Source organism: Pyxicephalus adspersus, chromosome 3, assembly GCF_032062135.1.
Source record: "Pyxicephalus adspersus chromosome 3, UCB_Pads_2.0, whole genome shotgun sequence".
Taxonomy (NCBI): Eukaryota; Metazoa; Chordata; class Amphibia; order Anura; family Pyxicephalidae; genus Pyxicephalus; species Pyxicephalus adspersus.
The window spans coordinates 143,267,981-143,286,674 of record NC_092860.1 but is presented as its reverse complement, the minus strand read 5'-3'; the positions used below and the strand labels follow the sequence as shown (position 1 = coordinate 143,286,674).

Here is an 18,694-nt window from a genome sequence, read left to right as displayed (position 1 = left end):
GCAGACTCCTTAGCTACATAAGCAAGAATTCCATGATCTGTTTCTTTACAGAGAGTGTATATTTTGGAAGACCGGTTCACTTGGAAATTTAAAAAATTGTATAGAGGTATATATGGATTTGTTTCTGTATACACGAGTCTATCTTCCCATGCCTGGTCTTCAGGACCCCCTCTGTAAATTTGATTATACCCCATAAATATAGAGACCTTTTGGCCAAGAAATTCATTGATTCTTTACATTAAAGTAAACCTATTCCTAATATTTACATTTTACATAATCTGTTAGCATTGTCATTTTTATTTATTTTTTTAGCAAAAACGTACCAGCTGTGATATAAAATATTGTGCTATAATAATTTAGAATATTTTCCAGCTGCTTTTTTTCATTTTAAACCATAAAAAGTAAATGTCTAAATCTAAATGTAACTACCTTAGTAGTTGTGTCTACCTTAGTGTCTCCATTGGCTTTCAGCAAGCTTCAAAAAACACAGCATGCTTTAGCTTTATTTTGCTTCATAACCTTAACAATGGGGAAACCATTGGAATAAATTGTTTAAAGCTAATGGAAACTAGGGATTAGAAATGCATTGAAAATGCCAATTGGACTTAGTCTACGTACACACAATTAATAATTGTCATTGGAAAGGATCTTTCACGATCATAAGACTGCACGAACATGACAAAACAGCTGCGCTCTCACCCCTTCACTTCCATTATGATCGTTTGTTGTTCATAGTCCGTCAGGACCGATTCAAGAACGAAGGGGGCTGTACACACTCCAAATTCTAATCAGATATCAGCCCAAGGCAATTATCGGACCAGAATCATCTGATGTGTGTACGTAGCCTTGGAATCAGCATTTGCATGGCTTTGAACATATCTACCACCATATGTCAATATCTGAGCCTGATGAGGACTGCTAAGGCACCAACATTACACTGTGAAATGGAGGTTGGGGCCATGAATATTCCCAACATCCACTAAATGAAGACAGGAGGCTACAGAATATAGATGTGAAGGAATGTACTGATAGCTCAGACACAGGAGTTGTCATGATATATTAAGTTAAAGCCCTTTCATTACCACAAATCTATTTTGCATTCATAGGATTACCATTATGTTAACATTCCCATTCCATACCTCCAAGTAAATATCTTTCAGTTTGCTCAATGGGTCTGGACAGATGGTTGGACAAAGCCGTGACCTGGCACCAAGGACAGGCAGGCAAACCAGGTCTTGCTAATAAAATTTAAAGCATGGTAAGGAGGCTTTTCTGACAAAGGGAATGAATTATTCAATACCTTAGATATTCAAAATAGATGTCAGGTTCTCTTTATGATACTGTATATCCGTATACTGCCCACACATAGACAACCTAAAAAGATCCTAAAGCTCATTTTTGTTTTGGCTAAGGTGGGAGTGTGCAGACCTGCCTGCTTGCTGTTGGTCAGTTGAAAAACTGAGGACAGAGACAATCATTTGTAGAAAGTCCTAAATTGTGCCTTCTGTATTTTTCAAAATAATAAATAAAATGTCATCTAAAGTCCAAATATGTGTTCCCTTCCCATATTATATACTCCTCTTGTCTTCTGGATGGCCATGTGACCGGCCGGGTCCTCTTCTTCTTCTCCCAGCAGATGGTGGTTTTGGATGATGCAGGGAGTAGCACTGACGTGCTGGCATCAGCTCGGCTCTTAGTATCCCTGCTTGGCCTCCCATTGTGAGTGCAGGGCATCATGCTCAAAGGGAAGGGGCCATGACACCCTGCACTCTTCTGGGTTAAGCGTTGCTTGGTGTCATTCAACTCCCATGGATATCTTGTATTTAGAGCAGGGAATTCATGAATGCAAAATTACATATCTTTGCTACCTTCTTCATTAAGCTTTGTACGTGAATGAAGCACTTGGCAAGTGCCACTAAGCTCTGATTCAGAGTTAACATTTAAATACAAAAACTCCTAAAATGGAACCACTGATACTGAATATTGTGTAAGTACTGTGTGTGACATGACTACGTACATCTCCCAACTTTCACCTCCGGCACATAGAAAAGATGCAATACTCACATTAACCAGCAGTCTCATGGTTAATGGAGTCTTATTATGGCTTTTTTAAGCTTGCTCTGCTCCTTGATTCTTCAGTTCTTTTCACCGCAGCAGCTTTTGGTGGGGACTGAGCGACCTTCTGCTCGGCCTCTCCTGTGTCTGAAGACATCAACCAGGGAAAGGAGAGGGAGAGAGAGAGGTGGAGAAGGAGCAGAATTTCATCTTTATCTCATCTCTTGGTCTTCACAACAAAGACACACACATGGAAATGGGTGAACTGTATGGGCCTGGACAAGTATGTGGTTCACAGCTTTAGACCTTCTCAAGCAAATCAAATATCTCAAACATTTGGGTATGCTTGTTAGAACACATAATGAAGAATGGTTAATGACCACAGGTAAACTAGAAACATTGAAAAAACACTCAAAACTTTTCTTTGAAAATGCATATTTATCTGGTTCAAGCCATCGCTTTTCACCAGCATAGGTCCAAATGCAAGCAGATGAAGATTTCAATACAAATACTGCGTGTGGGTACAGTGCCCAAGTCTTCCCTAAAGTCAGGAACGTACTGACTAGTCTGAACACTTATAGCTGACACTAAAGGAAATTTTGGATATGACTTTCATAATAAATATTTTGCATTCAGCGTTTGGTGTTGCTAGCGGTCCTTGGAAAATCCTGAACTCACACTTACATATTCTGTTCAAAAATCTTATATGTATCATCCATGGTTAACAAATAATAATATAAGCCTATGAGAGTTCAGAGAAAGTTAACATTTACAAAGATTATTCTACACATTGGCAAGTATTTGTAAATGAACAATTAGCCTTTTGCCCATAAATCTAACCCTGCCAAGATAGAATGAATAATATAAGTCAGGTTAAAGCGTAGGAAGTAAAATTTTGGACTCTGTGAGCCATAGGTAATGGTGTATTGTTTCTTTTGGTAAGATTGGCATCCAAAACAAGAATAGAGTGCATTTCTCTACAATCAGGGGAAATCTCCTTTTAGCCAGCTGTCATTAAAATATATTCCCCCATTGGAAAGTTTTTCTGTACCACCAGTTTTAAAGCATACCCTTAACATTTTAGATTTTCTATCACTTTTTATTGCCAATGGCAATGGTCACATGGACAATTTGTAACAACTGCAACAGTGAGGTGCTAACCCAGACACAACGGGTTTGGTTTACTGAAGGAGTATAGACTGAGAATGCATAGCTTTACCATATTGTCTGAGATGAACATTTAATTTATAAATGAACAACCTATGAAATGAATTTCAAAGTGTTTGCAAGGAAACCGTTTTTGCTGTATTCAATGTAAAAGAATTTTATTATATTAGATTGGTTTATGCACACTAAACAAGTGTAGGGTTGGCCAATGTGTGCCATCAGTGCGGGACCTTAATCTCTCATCAAAGTCAGAGAAGGATTAGGGTAAAATGGGAACCTCAGAAAAGTTGCAGCTTTGGATTCCTTTAATTGAACATTATAAAGCTTGCAGTAGGCACAAAGAAGCCACCTTATTTGCCATGTCTGTTATGGCACTACCCAAACCACTCAGACATCACCAGTCCACAATTTTATCCTCCCTTGTTACACGTAGGTGCACAGCTCCTTGGACACTTGCTATGCCATTAGATTTCTGCAGAAGCATAGAAAATGTAACTGGGTCCCTAGACATCCACATAGGCTCCTGTATAGTTTGTTTTGTGTATAATTCAGCTCTCCAAGAATATTGATCCCGTAGAGAGGACCCATAATTCTCAATCATAAGGATAAATAATATCATATACTACAGTATTTTTTGAAGTTTGGTTAGATATTGCCCAGTAGTAATTACAGATTTGCTATCAATTACGTACAGTAAATATTCTGGGTGGCCAGAAAGGCAAGAAGACACAGCAGAGAGCAGGGGTACACTATGGCCATCCAAGATCTGGATACAGGTTTCTTTGCAGGAAATCTGGATTTTTAGGGTATTATTGATCTCTACAAAGGTACTGAATATACAGATGGCACATGCAGGAAAGCAGTCCGCTTAAGACCTTGTATGTCCCCACAGCTTCACGGTAACGAGCCCATGTGCAGATTCAAGTTGTACAGCCAAAATGCTATAATGCAAGTCATTGAATTGGGTTAAAATCGACCAAACAGATAACAAACTTTTTGTATAACCTTTACAGCTAGGCCTGTGTCTCTGGATAAAAATGTAATGATTTATAGTTAGTTAGGTAAAGTTATCAGGTTCAACCACTAGGTAAACCTATCCCAAATAAAAAACCCTCTAGTCATAGTTGATCCAGAGGAAGGCAAAAAAACCCTACAGTGCCTGATCAATTTGCTCCAACTGGGGAAAAAAATTCCTTCTTGATCCTGTAAGGCAATCAGATGGATCTTCAGTCTCTGCTATATTTACTTTACAGCCTTAATATCCAGTTATATTCTGTGCTGCTAGAAAAGCATCCAGCTTTTACTTATAGCAACCTATAATATTTGCTGAAACTACTTCCTGAGGGAGCGGATTTCACATTTTCACAGACCTTACAGTGAAGAATTCCTTCCTTAACCCGCAAAGAGTGCCTCCTTGTCCTTTGTAAGATCTAAGCAAATAATGGGAAAGAGAGTTCTCGATATGGACCATTTAAATCTTTATACAGGGTGATCATATCCCCCCTTATACGTCTCTTCTCAAGGGAGAATAGATGATCTCTCCTCATAGCTAAGTTCTTCCATTCCTTTTATTAGTTTAGTTGCCCTTCTCTGCACTCTCCCCTATTCCACAAAATTCTTTTTGTGAACTGGTGTCCAGAACTGGACTGCATATTCCAGATGTGGTCTGACCAATGCTTTGTACAGGGGCAGGATTATGTCTCCATCTCTGCAGTCTATTCCTCTTTTTATACAAGAAAACTAATTTTCACACCTTCCACTAAAATTAAAAGCTTGTTAACACTCACTGACCCCGTTCTCCAAATCACCTGCTCCTAGTATGGAAAAATGTATGGAAGGAATAAAATAGAATTATACTTCCTTTACTCCTGTTTACCGCATGCAACTCGCTGTGGAACACAAAGCAGGTGAAATCTTGCAGGAAGATACGTCAGTTAATTGCAAGAGTATCCTTCTTACAAGATTTCACCTGTTGTGCGGCTCATAAAATCTTTCTGTAAGGGCAGCGATGTCATTGGGACCCCCAGAGTGTAAATGACTCTTCCATTTTAGTTGAAGGTCTGCTTTAAGGCAATTTTGATCTGTACAGTTAGACTGTATGACCAACTTAACACGAAATGTTTGGGTTTGAATTAGAAAATTTTCGAAAAGGTTCGAAAATTCTAAACATTTTTGCCTGATCTCCACTGACTGAATACAGGTGAAACGGTTACCTGTCCTAGTTTCTATAAACAGTCATCATGCACTGTCCTTTATGTATTCTATCTTTGCTTTATTATATAATCCCCTCTGTAAGAATGGTTCTATGTATTTTTCATTTTCTGTTACATTTAATTACCTTTCCTACTTGATTCTCTTTGCTGAACTTTTCTGACCTGTCCCACATTTCAGATTTGCTGCTTGCCATTTGTAATCTGTAGACATCAAATTGCCCTACAGGGTAAAGATACGACTGCTGCAGAACACACAAACCTGCTTGTCACTGCAAATCAAACACAGTACTGCTTACAACAGCCATAGGAGAGAAGCAGCACATGCAGGCATTTAGGAAAACCAGCTTTTTTAATGCCAAATCCACCTACACAACAGCAAGAGATGATAAAACTTATTGGTAATTTGAGGAAAAACATAGATCACCATGGACTTAATTATAAAGATAATTTGCTATATATTACTAGCTGCCATCAAGCAAGGCACAGTGGCCATTTGCGCCATGCGTTGTATCTATTGCTTCAAATATGTACATCACCTATTCCCTTGATTACTTTATAGTGAGATTCATGGCATCGCAGGGTTCCACTCTTTATTCCCTGATCAATTTACAAAAACAAAACAAGTGTTAAAATAAATATTTCGTCCACTGAAAATTAGGAACTTTATGGAAGCCAAAGGAGTCACATACCAAATCTAGGTTTGAGCCAACAAATCTAAAGTAGAATTAGTTGTTGAAATGTTTTCAATCCTGGATCAGAAATATTATTATTATTATTATTATTATTATTATTAATAATAATAAACTGTATTGATAAAGCACAAACATATTACGCAGTACTGTATATTAAAAAGGGGATTGTAAAAATGATTGGCCAATAATTGGCAAATGTTTTCAATCCTGGAACAGATCCAGGTTTGCTGGATCACACGGGTTCTCCTATGATAATCTATCTCCACCAGTCTTGGAGAGCTTTATTAAATCAGTGTGAAAGGTTGTATTGTCTGCCAGGTTCCTATTGTCGCCCATTCCCTTTTGAGAAGTACTACCCTTGCTATTTGTCCTGATGACCCGTGTGAATGACAGGAGATGCTCTTTCAATGGGGACACCTAATGCAAGGACAACTGTCAAAGGCTGAATATTCTCTCATTATGAATAAATGTACATCTTTTACACCTTTTTCCATCTAAAAAAAAGATATTTTGGCTCCAGTCCCATTTGAATGGATACGATTATAGAAGGGATCTGTTATGATCACTTTGCCAGTGGACCTTGAAGTACCTGGGAGTTACTGAGCAGCGGCTCATGCAGCACATTGACTGGTTAGCACAAATGTTTTGAAACAATAAGGTTCTCTGAAGGTGAATGACAAGCTGGATCAGTGAGAGATGTTTTGGATGCTGGATGAGGCGAAGAGAGGCAAAACAAAGCCAAGATAAATGTACAGGGAATCTTGGCTAGAACTTAAGATGCATTAGGTCAGTATGTTGATTTCTTCCCTCCTTTCAAATAAAACTTTTTGAAAAAAAGATATCCAATCAATGAGTTTATTTGTAGGGGTATGAGGTAAGTCATCCCTTCTGACATGGCTTTCCAAAACCCGGGGGTCTATCCCCAAAAATGTCATTTAATGTAAAAAATATAAGCAACATTTTAAAATAGCTATTTCATGGAAAAAAAGTAGAACCAATCAGATACTGATGCTCTTGATAATTACTCTTTCAAAGGAGTGTGGTAAACTGCACATTAGAGGAGTGTGCACATTAGAAATACATAGATTAAAAAAGACTAAACTACTAATCCAATGCCAATGTTGACAAAACTGCTTAATGTTTTATTTGTAGTTTAATAGAAAAAAATGCTAGTAGGTTTCTTTTTCTTCTTCTTCTTCTACTTCTAGGTCTCTTCTTCTTCTTCTCTTTAGTTTTGTTTTTGTACGCTACTAATGAGCATGTGACAACACTAGGAGATTGGTGCGGAAACAATATAACTCCAGTGTACATGAATAGAAGTGACATAATCAGTGGTCTCCCAATGACTGATGAGAAAGGTTTTTGATGTTGAGAGTAGAGGAAGGATAACTGAGGGATAAATCTCCTAAATTACCAAAAATGCTGTGGATACCTGGACGTTACAGCAAATCTTTCCAAAGCCCCAAAACACGTCATTCCACTTTACCCAGGGAGCACCTGAAAGGTGACTCTTCTTCAAGTCCCCACCACATAAGGTATTCAGCCTTATGATTTATTTCAAGATCTGAACCCATTTTAAAAGGCACTAAAATCAATGTATTTTCTATCGTATCACTGATGATGATGTTTTGGGCTTGTTTCTAACTCCAACCTTTGACCCCAGTTCTGCCAAATTATCATCTTCGACATTCTGAAAAAATGCTTTACCAAAATTAACAAAAGCTGATTCTTTGGTGGACTTTATTTTCTGAGATCTGGGTGGTCAGTAGTGTAGCTTTGGACTTTTCAAATGCCATTAGGGTTTGGCAGCTTCTACGCCTAACCTTAACACCAAAATGCTTTGACTAAATAAAGCATACAAACCATGCACTGATCAAAAAGACCTATCTAAAGCTGGCCAATACATTTTTGCATGCAAGTGTAGATGTGGCTGTATAGCATACTACATTGAAACTTTAATAGTGTAACCTTAGATGAAACAAACTAATCGATGTGTTAGGATCACACTTGGACCAGGGCCAGACTATGCACACACAGTTATACTAACAAATGTATGGCTCAAAAACGGCAGAACAGAAATCTCCCACCACTCAAACTCATGGTACATGTAACATGTGAGTTCCCCTTAGATTGGTATTCCAGTGCTAGGTAGTTGTTGGAGAACTGCTGACCTTGAGGATCTCCATAACTTAGTGGTTTTCCCAGCTGTGAACCTTCTCCATCCCATCTCCACTATAAAACAAAGCCATGATGGCAAAGTTGCTGCTTGATACTTTATGATGTCACATAGATTTCACCTGCATGGACCATGTACAATATGGCAGCTGGTGATTTGATCTACTAGTGCAGCGGTCACCAACCGGTGGTCCACGAGAAACTTTTGGTGGTCCGCGCCTCTGTCCCCTGTATTGACACAACCCGCCCACTTACAAATTGTAGGCTCAGACTTGCTTGCTAAACATCCTGGAGGACAGTAGCACAGGGCTTTGGACACAACTGTTGTTGCATCCACAGCCCTGCGCTAATGTCCCCCCCCCCGGAATTTAGCAAGCAGGTCTTAGCCTGTAATGGGAGAGTGGGCTGGTTCTGGCATCATTACGGGAAGTTTCTTCCCCTTTGAGTGACACACGGCTCAACGCGCATGTGTGGTCTGGATTCCGCGGATTTAGTGCTCAGTGAGGTGCAAAAGGTTGGCGACCACTGTACTAGTGTGCATCTTAAATTGAATATCAGATTCAGACATATCCAGATACTTTATGACTTATCATACGAAATTAGTACTTGAATTGCATAGACTTCTGAATTGAGCGATTTTTTAAAGCTCAAGAAGATGTTTATGCCAGAGTTTGCTCCCACATTGGAAATCCCCCCGTCTCTTTATGCTGCATACTCCATACCGGATGGTAATATACCATTTCAGCAGTGAAAATGGGAGCCCCCCTCAAAACTGCTACAGCATTTCTACAGGGGAATCACCATTGCCCCAAGAGTTAACAAAACATTTTCATCACAAGTCCCTGTTTGCTTTGGACGTTGCTCAGCAAACAACTAGCTTCTGGTCGCTAGTTCTTTATTTACAGTATAAAGTCTACCTGCTAAAAATTACATTTTTGTTCTTTGGTTCAGCTTTTATTATTCACAGGCTGAAGGCTTTAAAGTGACAAGTATTGCTAAACCGTAGGTAGGTCAGGTCACCAACCTGCCTGTGCTATCTGGCCAAGCAATGTACATATCAGGGGTGTCTTAGCTAAATACATTTTTTAAAGAAAAACAGCTCCCTTATGTGTTTTTTTTCACCAGCACTGGAGCTTTAAATGTATTTATTATGAAATCTTTCCAATCTGTGTAGCCTTTTAGCATATGCATAGTGCCCTACTGTTTACTTTTGATTTTATTTTGTCATAGCTGTCAAATATAATTGTCTAGAAATGAATATTATTGTTTACACATACACAGCCAAGTATTACATTGGGGGTGATTTATTAAACCTCCCCATGGCTGGAGAGGATCAGTGAAGCTAGGTAATCCAAAAAACTTGGATTTCCTAAAATTAATTTGCTATTTGTTAGCAAATGTTTTCCATCCTGGACCAGATCCATTCCAGGTTTGCTGGGTCACCCAGCTTCACTGATGAAAGTGTATCCTCTCCAGCCTTGGAAAGCTTTAATAAATCAAGCCCCCTGGTTCCCCAAAAGTAAAAAAAAATGGGTAATGGGAACCATTAAAATGTACCCATACAAGCACAGTGGAACAAAATAAGTAATCAGTGTTAAAAATTTATAAATCTGGAAAAGTAAATGAAAAGGTATAGCTACTCTTTAAGTTCTGTATTAGCAATCACAAACTAATACAAGCATTAAAATGTACTTGAATTATACTTATATATTTTATATACATGGAGACCATTGTTTTCCCATACCTCCACAGGTCTTTCTTTCCGTCGAGGTGGTTTGCATATGGTGGGTTTTTCCAGTATAACTATCCCACAATCATCTTCTTCATCTGAGATCAACTCTTGCACCTCATAGGTTGTGTTACTGGTCACCTCTGTCTGTTCCATGTCTACCTCAATCACTAAGTCCACATCAAGCTACACAGCATAAATAAATATCACCATGAAATGTACATTTCACTGCTTTGCAAAATATTTAACAGTTCTATGGTTAGTGAACACAGCCTCATGTAGAGGTAAAATTCACTGCAAAGAAAACCAAACCATAACCAGAACACTTTCATTACACTGCAGTACAAAGGGAATGCAAACTGGACATTGGTATTAGAAAAAACACTGCAATACACAACCAACATGCAATAATAAAATATTAATGCACACTGTGCTCAGGAACATTAGCAGGGGGGGAATTTAGAGGCATTTTTTCACTTTTAATGAGACCAGTCATTTGATTTTAAATCCACTTTAAAGTTTCAGTGTATGATATACATTGAATATACATATATAATATATATATATATGATATACATATATATATTATATATATATATATATATATATTTATATATGAAATAAAAGTGGCATAGTTCTATTTTACAGACATGCCATGAAGGTTTGTCCATGTAAATATCCATAGTTCTGATTTTAGAATAGCTATTCTCTATTCCTGTTTTAACGTTCTTCAGTGCTAATCATACCCGACAAATTGGAGTTCTAGGGAAGGAGCTGAGAAGTTACAGTCAGATAGATGTAAAATGGTCCAAAGTATAAAAGCCTGGTTGGAATCTGGAGTTGATAGTCAGGCTAACTGGGTGCACAGCTCAGTGTACAATCCTGGCACCTGGCCATTTAAGATGGAGGAGGATTCCAGACCCAGAAGAAGACCAGGTTAAGAAGTCGAGTCAGGGAAGTTTAGTTCTATTTTGAGAAAAAATAAGGGACAGGTATGGCAATCCAAGTTGAGGATGATAGGGATAATGGGGCTAATTTATTAAAGCTCTCCAAGGCTGGAGAAGATACACTTTCACCAGTGAAGCTGAATATTGCAGCAAACTTGGAATGGATCTGGTCCAGGATTCAAAACATTTTCTAGCAAATGACATCCAAATGGACTTACAATCCATTCCAGGTTTGCTGAATCGCCTAGCTTCACTGATGAAAGTGTATCCTCTATAACCTTGGAGAGCTTTAATAAATCAGGCCCAATGTTTGAAGAATGGTCTTGGCTCTATATCAGTTGCCCCACTCAACTAAATACTATCTAAAACTTTTATTATTGCTGTACCTACTGATCAAGGAGCTCCATACCAAATTTTGATGGGTGCCCTGTGACCTTCCTTTGTGGCACTTGTCAATGTCAGCTTTGCAAATACCATTGCTGATCTTTATATTAAGTATGTCTTCCTCAAGGACAGACAACAGGAGAGCTGTAAACATAGTAAACACACTACAGTGACAAGTGCTGTGGATAGAATTTGCCAAGCAAGAAGTGGCTCCTGTGAAGGGAATTAATTTTAAACCTTTTTAGAGTAAATGACTCTGCTCTTAGTAGCTCCCTGATCTTTTTCAACATATCAGATCTCAGTCCTAGTGTAAATTCTAAGTCTTCCCATTGTGCAGCAAGCAAGTGTGGAAAAATTCAGTCTAGTAGTCAACAAAAACGGAAAAAACAGGAACAGGAATTGCAGCATAATAAAAATCCTTATATTATTTACATTTATACACATACATGTTCTGTATTCTAACTAGGGATATCTGTCTTTTTGGAGACCTTATCAGAATTTGCAGAATTTGAGGAGCACTCCAGGATTTTTGACTGAATAAGGAATAAAGAATTAATTTCAGTTGGGTCTGCTATAGATAACGTTTTAAGGGTATTAAGATAAATCTACACAATTAAAACAGCTGAACCAATGCTCTATACTGAACTGAGAGGGGATTATCTATCAACAAGGCCTTTTTTCAGCACTAGGTCGCCGGTTCGAATCTCGGCTAATGACATGCATATTATGATGGTGCTATATAAATATAATATACTGTGCAATAATAATATTTATGACTAGACACGATCCTAATAACGTCTTCTTTTTTAGGTTTTTTCTGGGTAACTTTGAATGGTACAGTGTAAAGAACGCTACAAAAGCCTAGCAAACAATACAAATGTCAACTACAATCTTGGTATGAGTATCAACAAGCACTTAGTATATCTTATAATTCACACATGGAAACCATCAAGTAAAGGTTATCCAAACAGTTAGATTTTCTAGACACTAAAAGAGTCAATTAGTTATGACGTATAAACATCACATGCTTATCAGGCCAATCCAATCTGAATGGAGTCTACAATGGAATCTTTAAATTTCCTTCGTAGGTAACTCAAGCTCACCACTGATGCAGATTACTGAGATGCAAAAACTTACTATTCCTAGCTGTACATGGAAACCCCTTGTACCTTTACTAACCAGTAAATGGTAGTGTTGTTTCCGGTCAGTGACTTAGAGGCATCCTAGTAACTAGTAATGGACAATGGTAGCCTATATATTGCTGCAGGTTCCTCTACAAATATTGACTTTCCTAAATGTAATATATGTATTTTTGATCCCCCCTCCCCCCCGTGCTATCAGACAGAGTTTAAATCAAGCAATAGGTCACTGAAATAACCATAGCTATTTTTTTTGGAGAGGCATGCCACCTCTTTGTTAAAGAGAAATGATGCTGTACAGTACTGCCTAAAGGGAGACATAGACCCTAGGACTATATTCTGGTTCCCACCGTACCAGGATATTAGGGGGCTATCATGTTTACTTGTATGGCAGGTCCACTTTAAGTTGCAGCATAAAGAGCTCCTTTCACATGGAGACCCTTTAGATTTCTATTAAGACCTACAAAACCTTAAGGAAACCTATGTCTGTGTGTCAATGTCCTAATATCACGTGGACTCCCCAGCACCATATTATGGGACACCATGGATGCTTTATACTTGTGTTTGCAGTTCATAGTAGATTCCTTGTAAAACACACACAAAACATGGATAAAAACTGCAGCAAAGACATGCACAACAGGGACACTTACATGAAAGCCCCGAGCCAGGACATTGTCACATATGGGAAAAAGAGACAGCAATATTACAATTTTACCTTCTTTCAGATTGACATGGAAAACCTCATTCATAAAAAAAGTAATTTCAATTATTTAAAAGATCATAAAAATATATTCATTAGTGGGTAGAAATCAATTTATAGGCAAATCCCAGCAATCACTAAGGGTTATTCTATTACATGTGATCTGCAAAGGAAGGCATCTCCATTGTGGGTGACAAGGTGTGTTAGGCAGGCTTAGATTTATACATACTGCAATCCTCTATTACCTTTGCAAGCACCTGGTGATAAAGTTAGGAATTTATTTTTGGATCACCTAGGTTCATATAAGCTATCAGCAGAAATATTAACAGGGTGAAAAGAAAATGTGTGGTCAGTTTGTTTTTTAGACTCATTTTCATTACATTCCTAATAAGAAAGATGCATTATGCATGCACTGAAATCGGTTTCTGGTACTACAAAAGACCAACCCTAATATATAGACAACTTTTCCATGAATGACATAGAGCAGATGGACCATTGACTGACTTGGTAATGCATGCTAAATTTAGCTAATGCTGCCCTGATACAATGTCATAAAACAATGTATTAAGAACTGGCCTCCATCCCAGGAAGCACTTACGGTAATGTTGTAAAGCACTATATAGCGTGACCTTCTCAATATGTTTTGCTGTAAATTTTCAGTCGCACAGAAAAGGCAAAGCCTTTTTCTTATAATAGCTTGCATTTTTCAATTTAGAAATGACTATTGGCAATTTTATTTCTTTTCAAATTTACAACTGGGGATGAATAACTCGACAAGCTATGCAGAAGGACAATTAACCTAGTGGATGTTCTAGTGATATGACATTATCAAATTTATATTACTAATGATACTAAATAATAACTCATGAAGCTGTCCGATGGATCAGAGATACATCCTATGGGTTCTTATTGGTGTTGCTGGGTTCATTTTCATTAGAGTCTCTGAACCTCTTAGAGCAGTGGTCGCCAACCAGTGGCTCGTGAGCAAATTTTGGTTGTACACAGAAAGTTTTGGACATAATTTGTAATTTTTATGTTTAATAATAATAAAGCAAAAATAATATTCTAATAAATTCCTATATTCTGAATGACAACTTTTGCCTTTATATTGCACTAAATTCACAAACTGTACTAAAGACATAAAAAAACGGGAGGCACAGCGTGATGTCAGTGTAGTGGTAAGTTGTATGACAACCATTGCAAAACCGTACACTTCAGTATTGTTTCCACCATTACAACAGTCACCCTGCTCCGCCAATACCGATTGTTTTATTTTATTTGTTTATTTCTCAGATGATCTTTTAGCTAAGTATGACCTTAGCTGTGTATTTTCTTTACTGTTATATTTAATGGCATCAAATAGTTTGACTTTGATAACTATCATCTATGCTCATATTTGACAGTAGATGGCACACTATCCTATAGATATTCATACAACGCTGTACACACATACAGCTCAAACACATCACTACGTCATGCACTATAAAAGCCCCAAATGTGTCATCTTCTTATTACGCAAACGTGTTCTAGTAAACGAATATTGATTAGCAACAAAATCTGAGCAAAATGTGATTACAATATTAAAATGATGTTTTTCCACACAGACGATTATTAGGAATTGTTTCAACTATGGCTGTGCTTTGCATTTCAAAAAATCTGCATGTTGCCATTTGTGCATAAATCCTAATGTAGCACACTGAACAAAGCATTGTGTATGCTGTGCTTCTAAAAACACTGCACTGCATTGCACATAGGTTATGTGTGTATCTGGGGTGCCATTATGGATGAATAGCAATGCAGTCCACAAATACGTGTAATGTGAGAATTTCAGAATAGTAGTGGGACCAGGAGAGGCAAGTCATAGCTGTTAGGACAGAAGCCTTGGATGAAGCAATTACACTCACCTCGCAGGACTTTGCCAGCAGAACAGCACGAACACACTGAAAAAAGGGCCAGCATTACACTAGGGTATATACAATTACTATAAATAGCTCAGACACAAAAAAAATCTTCTACAATTTATTCCCTATTTTGTTTTCGGTAACCAAACTTTTTTAGAGGTTTGAAATGGGAACAGCATCTTAGGGTCAATGGAAGGCAACATATTAATTCCAAAAGGATCAGCTATTCCTCAAAGAACCTTCAGCTGTCCTATGTTTTGGAGTTTGTTCTTGTGTCTATCTAGTGCTGAACAAAGTCATTTGGTTGATTTGTTAACATACAACTAGGTGTAAATAGGGACATAAAGTCCAATTCTGGGCTGCTTTAAAAGCCAGTGGGGGCCTCTCCAAGTACTCATTTGTACGGGGAAAAGAGATATTACAAATACTCACCTTATCCTTCAATGCCATAGCCTTCCTTCTTATTGTGCAACCAATTGTCACTATTACCTGGGTCCCCTTTGGAGGATTTCCCCCACCTCTTGTTTGGTAACAACTGTAAAATATTGAATTATCTATAACTTCCTTTCCCAGTTACAATGACCAGCAGAATGAACAGAGAAGGTGGATCTCTGCGGCAGGTTAAAAAGAAGTGCAAATGCTGTTGTATGCGTCCAGGAAATTGGGAAGCACTGAGAACACAGAACACAGCTCTATTAAAGAAGAAACTGCAACAGTTTGTTTTTTCATGTAAAAGGAAACGGGTCACTTCTGACATTGTTCATGCTAAGAAGTTCTTCAGCCTGACATATCTCACAGAGGTCACCCTTACTGCCATTTACACAAATCACAGTTGTTGTAGCTCGGAGTGCAGTGATTTCTGTTCTTTTCTGACTCCATATAGAAGTATGGCCCTTCAGGAACCTGCTATGTGATAACATTTGGATATGGATATTTGGGTACTGGCATATGGATTTGGAAATTAAATAACAGACAGTAGCAGACAAAAAGACTATTACTGGAGAATATTAATTTTTAAAGTATTTAAAACTTCATCTTCTCATCCCTCAACTTTTATATGTCAGAACTGTAATTGTCTTGAATTATGTATTTTGTCCATGAAAGCTGTTGGAGTTTTGTCCACAGACACAACACAAGAGAAACTTTATAGAACAATAAAAAGACGCCAAATGACCTTTCATACAACATCCGCCTGTACAGAAGTTATTGGCAATTCAATAAAAAGCCACCCTTACCAAATCCATAGCAATGGTCAATTCTTATGTTATTGCAGTAATATTAGCAGATGCCATTACATTTCCCAGCAATTTATTGTTTCAAATAATATATAATTTGTAAAGTAATACAATTAAGTGATCCCCACACTGAGATAATTAGCAGTCATACGATCACATGCACAGGACAAAACTAGCTTTCTCTGTGACTAATGACAGAGAACAAAGACATCTATCCTACAAACAGTTCTGTGTCCTCACTGCTCTTTCCATTCTGCAGTGTACAGTACTGATATTATTCATGTGAATTGTGGTAATGTGAGGATGGGGGGTGAGACATTACATTCAATGACCTCATGCATTACAAGCCCAGGGATCAATACTGAAATTATTGTAGCTTCTAGGAGTCTGAAACCACAGAAAGTTAGTTTTCCAAAAACATACTGAAAATAACAGTGGCCATTTATAAGAGGCCAATGCTAAGTAAAACTGGATAGTGGTATACAACTGGTAAAATTATTGCTATGCCTAAACAGGGTCTATAGTAGAAGGAAATGTTCAGATAATAGAAGATAGAACTAAATGGAAAAAACCTGGACTGCTGGTGGTAAGGCTGGTAAAGGTATGACCCTTGTTATGAATAATTTTATAACTTTTATTGACTTTTCCAACCCATAGCACTCTGAGTAAAAGAACAGAAGCACACTGATGAAGTCATCCCTCTGCTTTTGTCTGTGTGCATGCTGTGGAGGCCGCCTTCTAGTGCTGGCCCTCTCACATTTTAGTAATGCTTTGTAGGCAACTGCAGGAGGCTGATATCAATTCATTTTTAATAATAAATTTAAATAATTAACTCCTTTTCTGGAGTTTTGCTTTAAAGCCTCCATTACATGCTGTTAGATTTAAGGCTTCTTGAACATTTGTAAAAGGTATGTGCATAAGAAGGTACGTGGATCTAGGTTTCTAGTGGCAGAAAGGATTTTACTGCAGTAAAGACTCAGTATGTCTCTACTTAACAAGCAAATGATCTTTAAAACAAGCCCTCACTGACCCCTGTAGCTGCAAGCACTGTGGAATATTTTATCTTATGATATTTTCCCATTGTTGCCAAAATGTAGTATTTCAGCTACCCCTCGTCCATCTCTCAGCTGTGACTCTGTACCCATCCTTTGGAAATGGAGCTCTGACATGGGAAAACTGGGTCAACTGAGCTGCTGAGAGATTTGACTTCAACAACTTAAGTGCTCCTGCTATGGAATTTGAGAATTATTTTTTCCACAATGCCTGCAGCTACATAGATGGGTGAAGGCTGGTTTTAAGACGAATGTGGTGCCTTTTGGGAATAGGCAAATGCTTCAATGGTAATTGAATGGCCAGAGGTTCACCTTAGGCCTAATAAAAGTCATCTCTGCCTTCTCTCCTAACTCCAACAAGGCCTCCTGGTACAGTGGCATTTGTTTTTGTTAAAGTTAGAATCTTTTCTGGTCATGCTGTACAGTTTAGCTAAATATTTTATCTGAGCACTATTTAATAATATCAATAGTAGATTGCTGAATTTTGCAGACAAATTTTCCTCTGATAGGGCTGCATGTTGGGCACAGACTGAATAAAACAAAACTCAATAGTTTGTTGTAAGCTACATAATTTGTGTATTGTTGAACATGGCAACTTCCGGTGTGATCATGCGAGACATCATTAGGTGAGAAGGTGGCATGGTAGACAAGAGCAAGGTAATATAACATTTCCACTAACCTGATGGCTCGCTGCCTTGGGTTGAGCTTCGGGATAATTTAGACTTGGTGATTTTGCTTGTTGTACGTGCTGTGACCGGAGATGGTGACGGACTTTCTCCACGAATGCTAGACAGGTCCTGCATGCTGAAACTCCTCAATCTTTCTGACAGTGCCCCCTGTCCCTGGAAGAAGAGACAAAAAAACATTGTTGGGGTAACCATTACAAGCAGTAAGGAAAAGTAAACCTGGGCCACAACGTGTATGCCCATCCAAAGAAATATTTGTAATAGGACATTATCTGGCTGCACCCATAGATGACATTTCCCTTCCCGTCCTAAAGACACAAAATAAAAATGTCTCTAACCGAAAAAAGAAAGAAGAAATCTTTACAAACAAACAAAAATGTTATCCCAGAAAGTTGACCCATAACAGGTGATGCCAGTGTAGGATTTTCTTATTCCTATCAAGGCAGCTCAAAACATTGAATTTACCTTAATATTATGGACCTGATTTATTAAAGCTCTCTGAGGATGGTGAAGAAACACTTTCATCAGTAAGGCTGGGTGATCCAACAAACCTGGAATTTGGTCCCGAATTGAAAACATTTGCTAACAAATAGCAAATTACTTTGCTATTCCAGGTTTG

At 38.0% G+C, this 18,694-nt stretch overlaps 1 protein-coding gene across 7 annotated transcripts in view; it reads right to left on the bottom strand.

Moving 5' to 3' along the window:
- The window catches only part of REEP1 (receptor accessory protein 1), a 30,549-nt gene that overhangs the window by 6,799 nt on the left and 5,056 nt on the right, over positions 1-18,694 (bottom strand). The window contains exons 4-8 of one of the 7 annotated variants that reach the window (XM_072406603.1): positions 18,069-18,231; positions 15,106-15,141; positions 10,047-10,189; positions 5,972-6,032; positions 2,065-2,202 (exon numbers count right to left, since the gene is read on the bottom strand). In XM_072406603.1, the coding sequence (XP_072262704.1) occupies positions 2,099-2,202; positions 5,972-6,032; positions 10,047-10,189; positions 15,106-15,141; positions 18,069-18,231 (507 nt within the window). In that variant the 3' untranslated portion in view covers positions 2,065-2,098. Of the gene's footprint in view, positions 1-2,064; positions 2,203-5,971; positions 6,033-10,046; positions 10,202-12,710; positions 13,118-15,105; positions 15,142-18,068; positions 18,232-18,694 lie in introns of those variants that run through there. The other 6 variants (XM_072406602.1, XR_011920006.1, XM_072406604.1 and 3 more) reach the window with 6 other exon arrangements.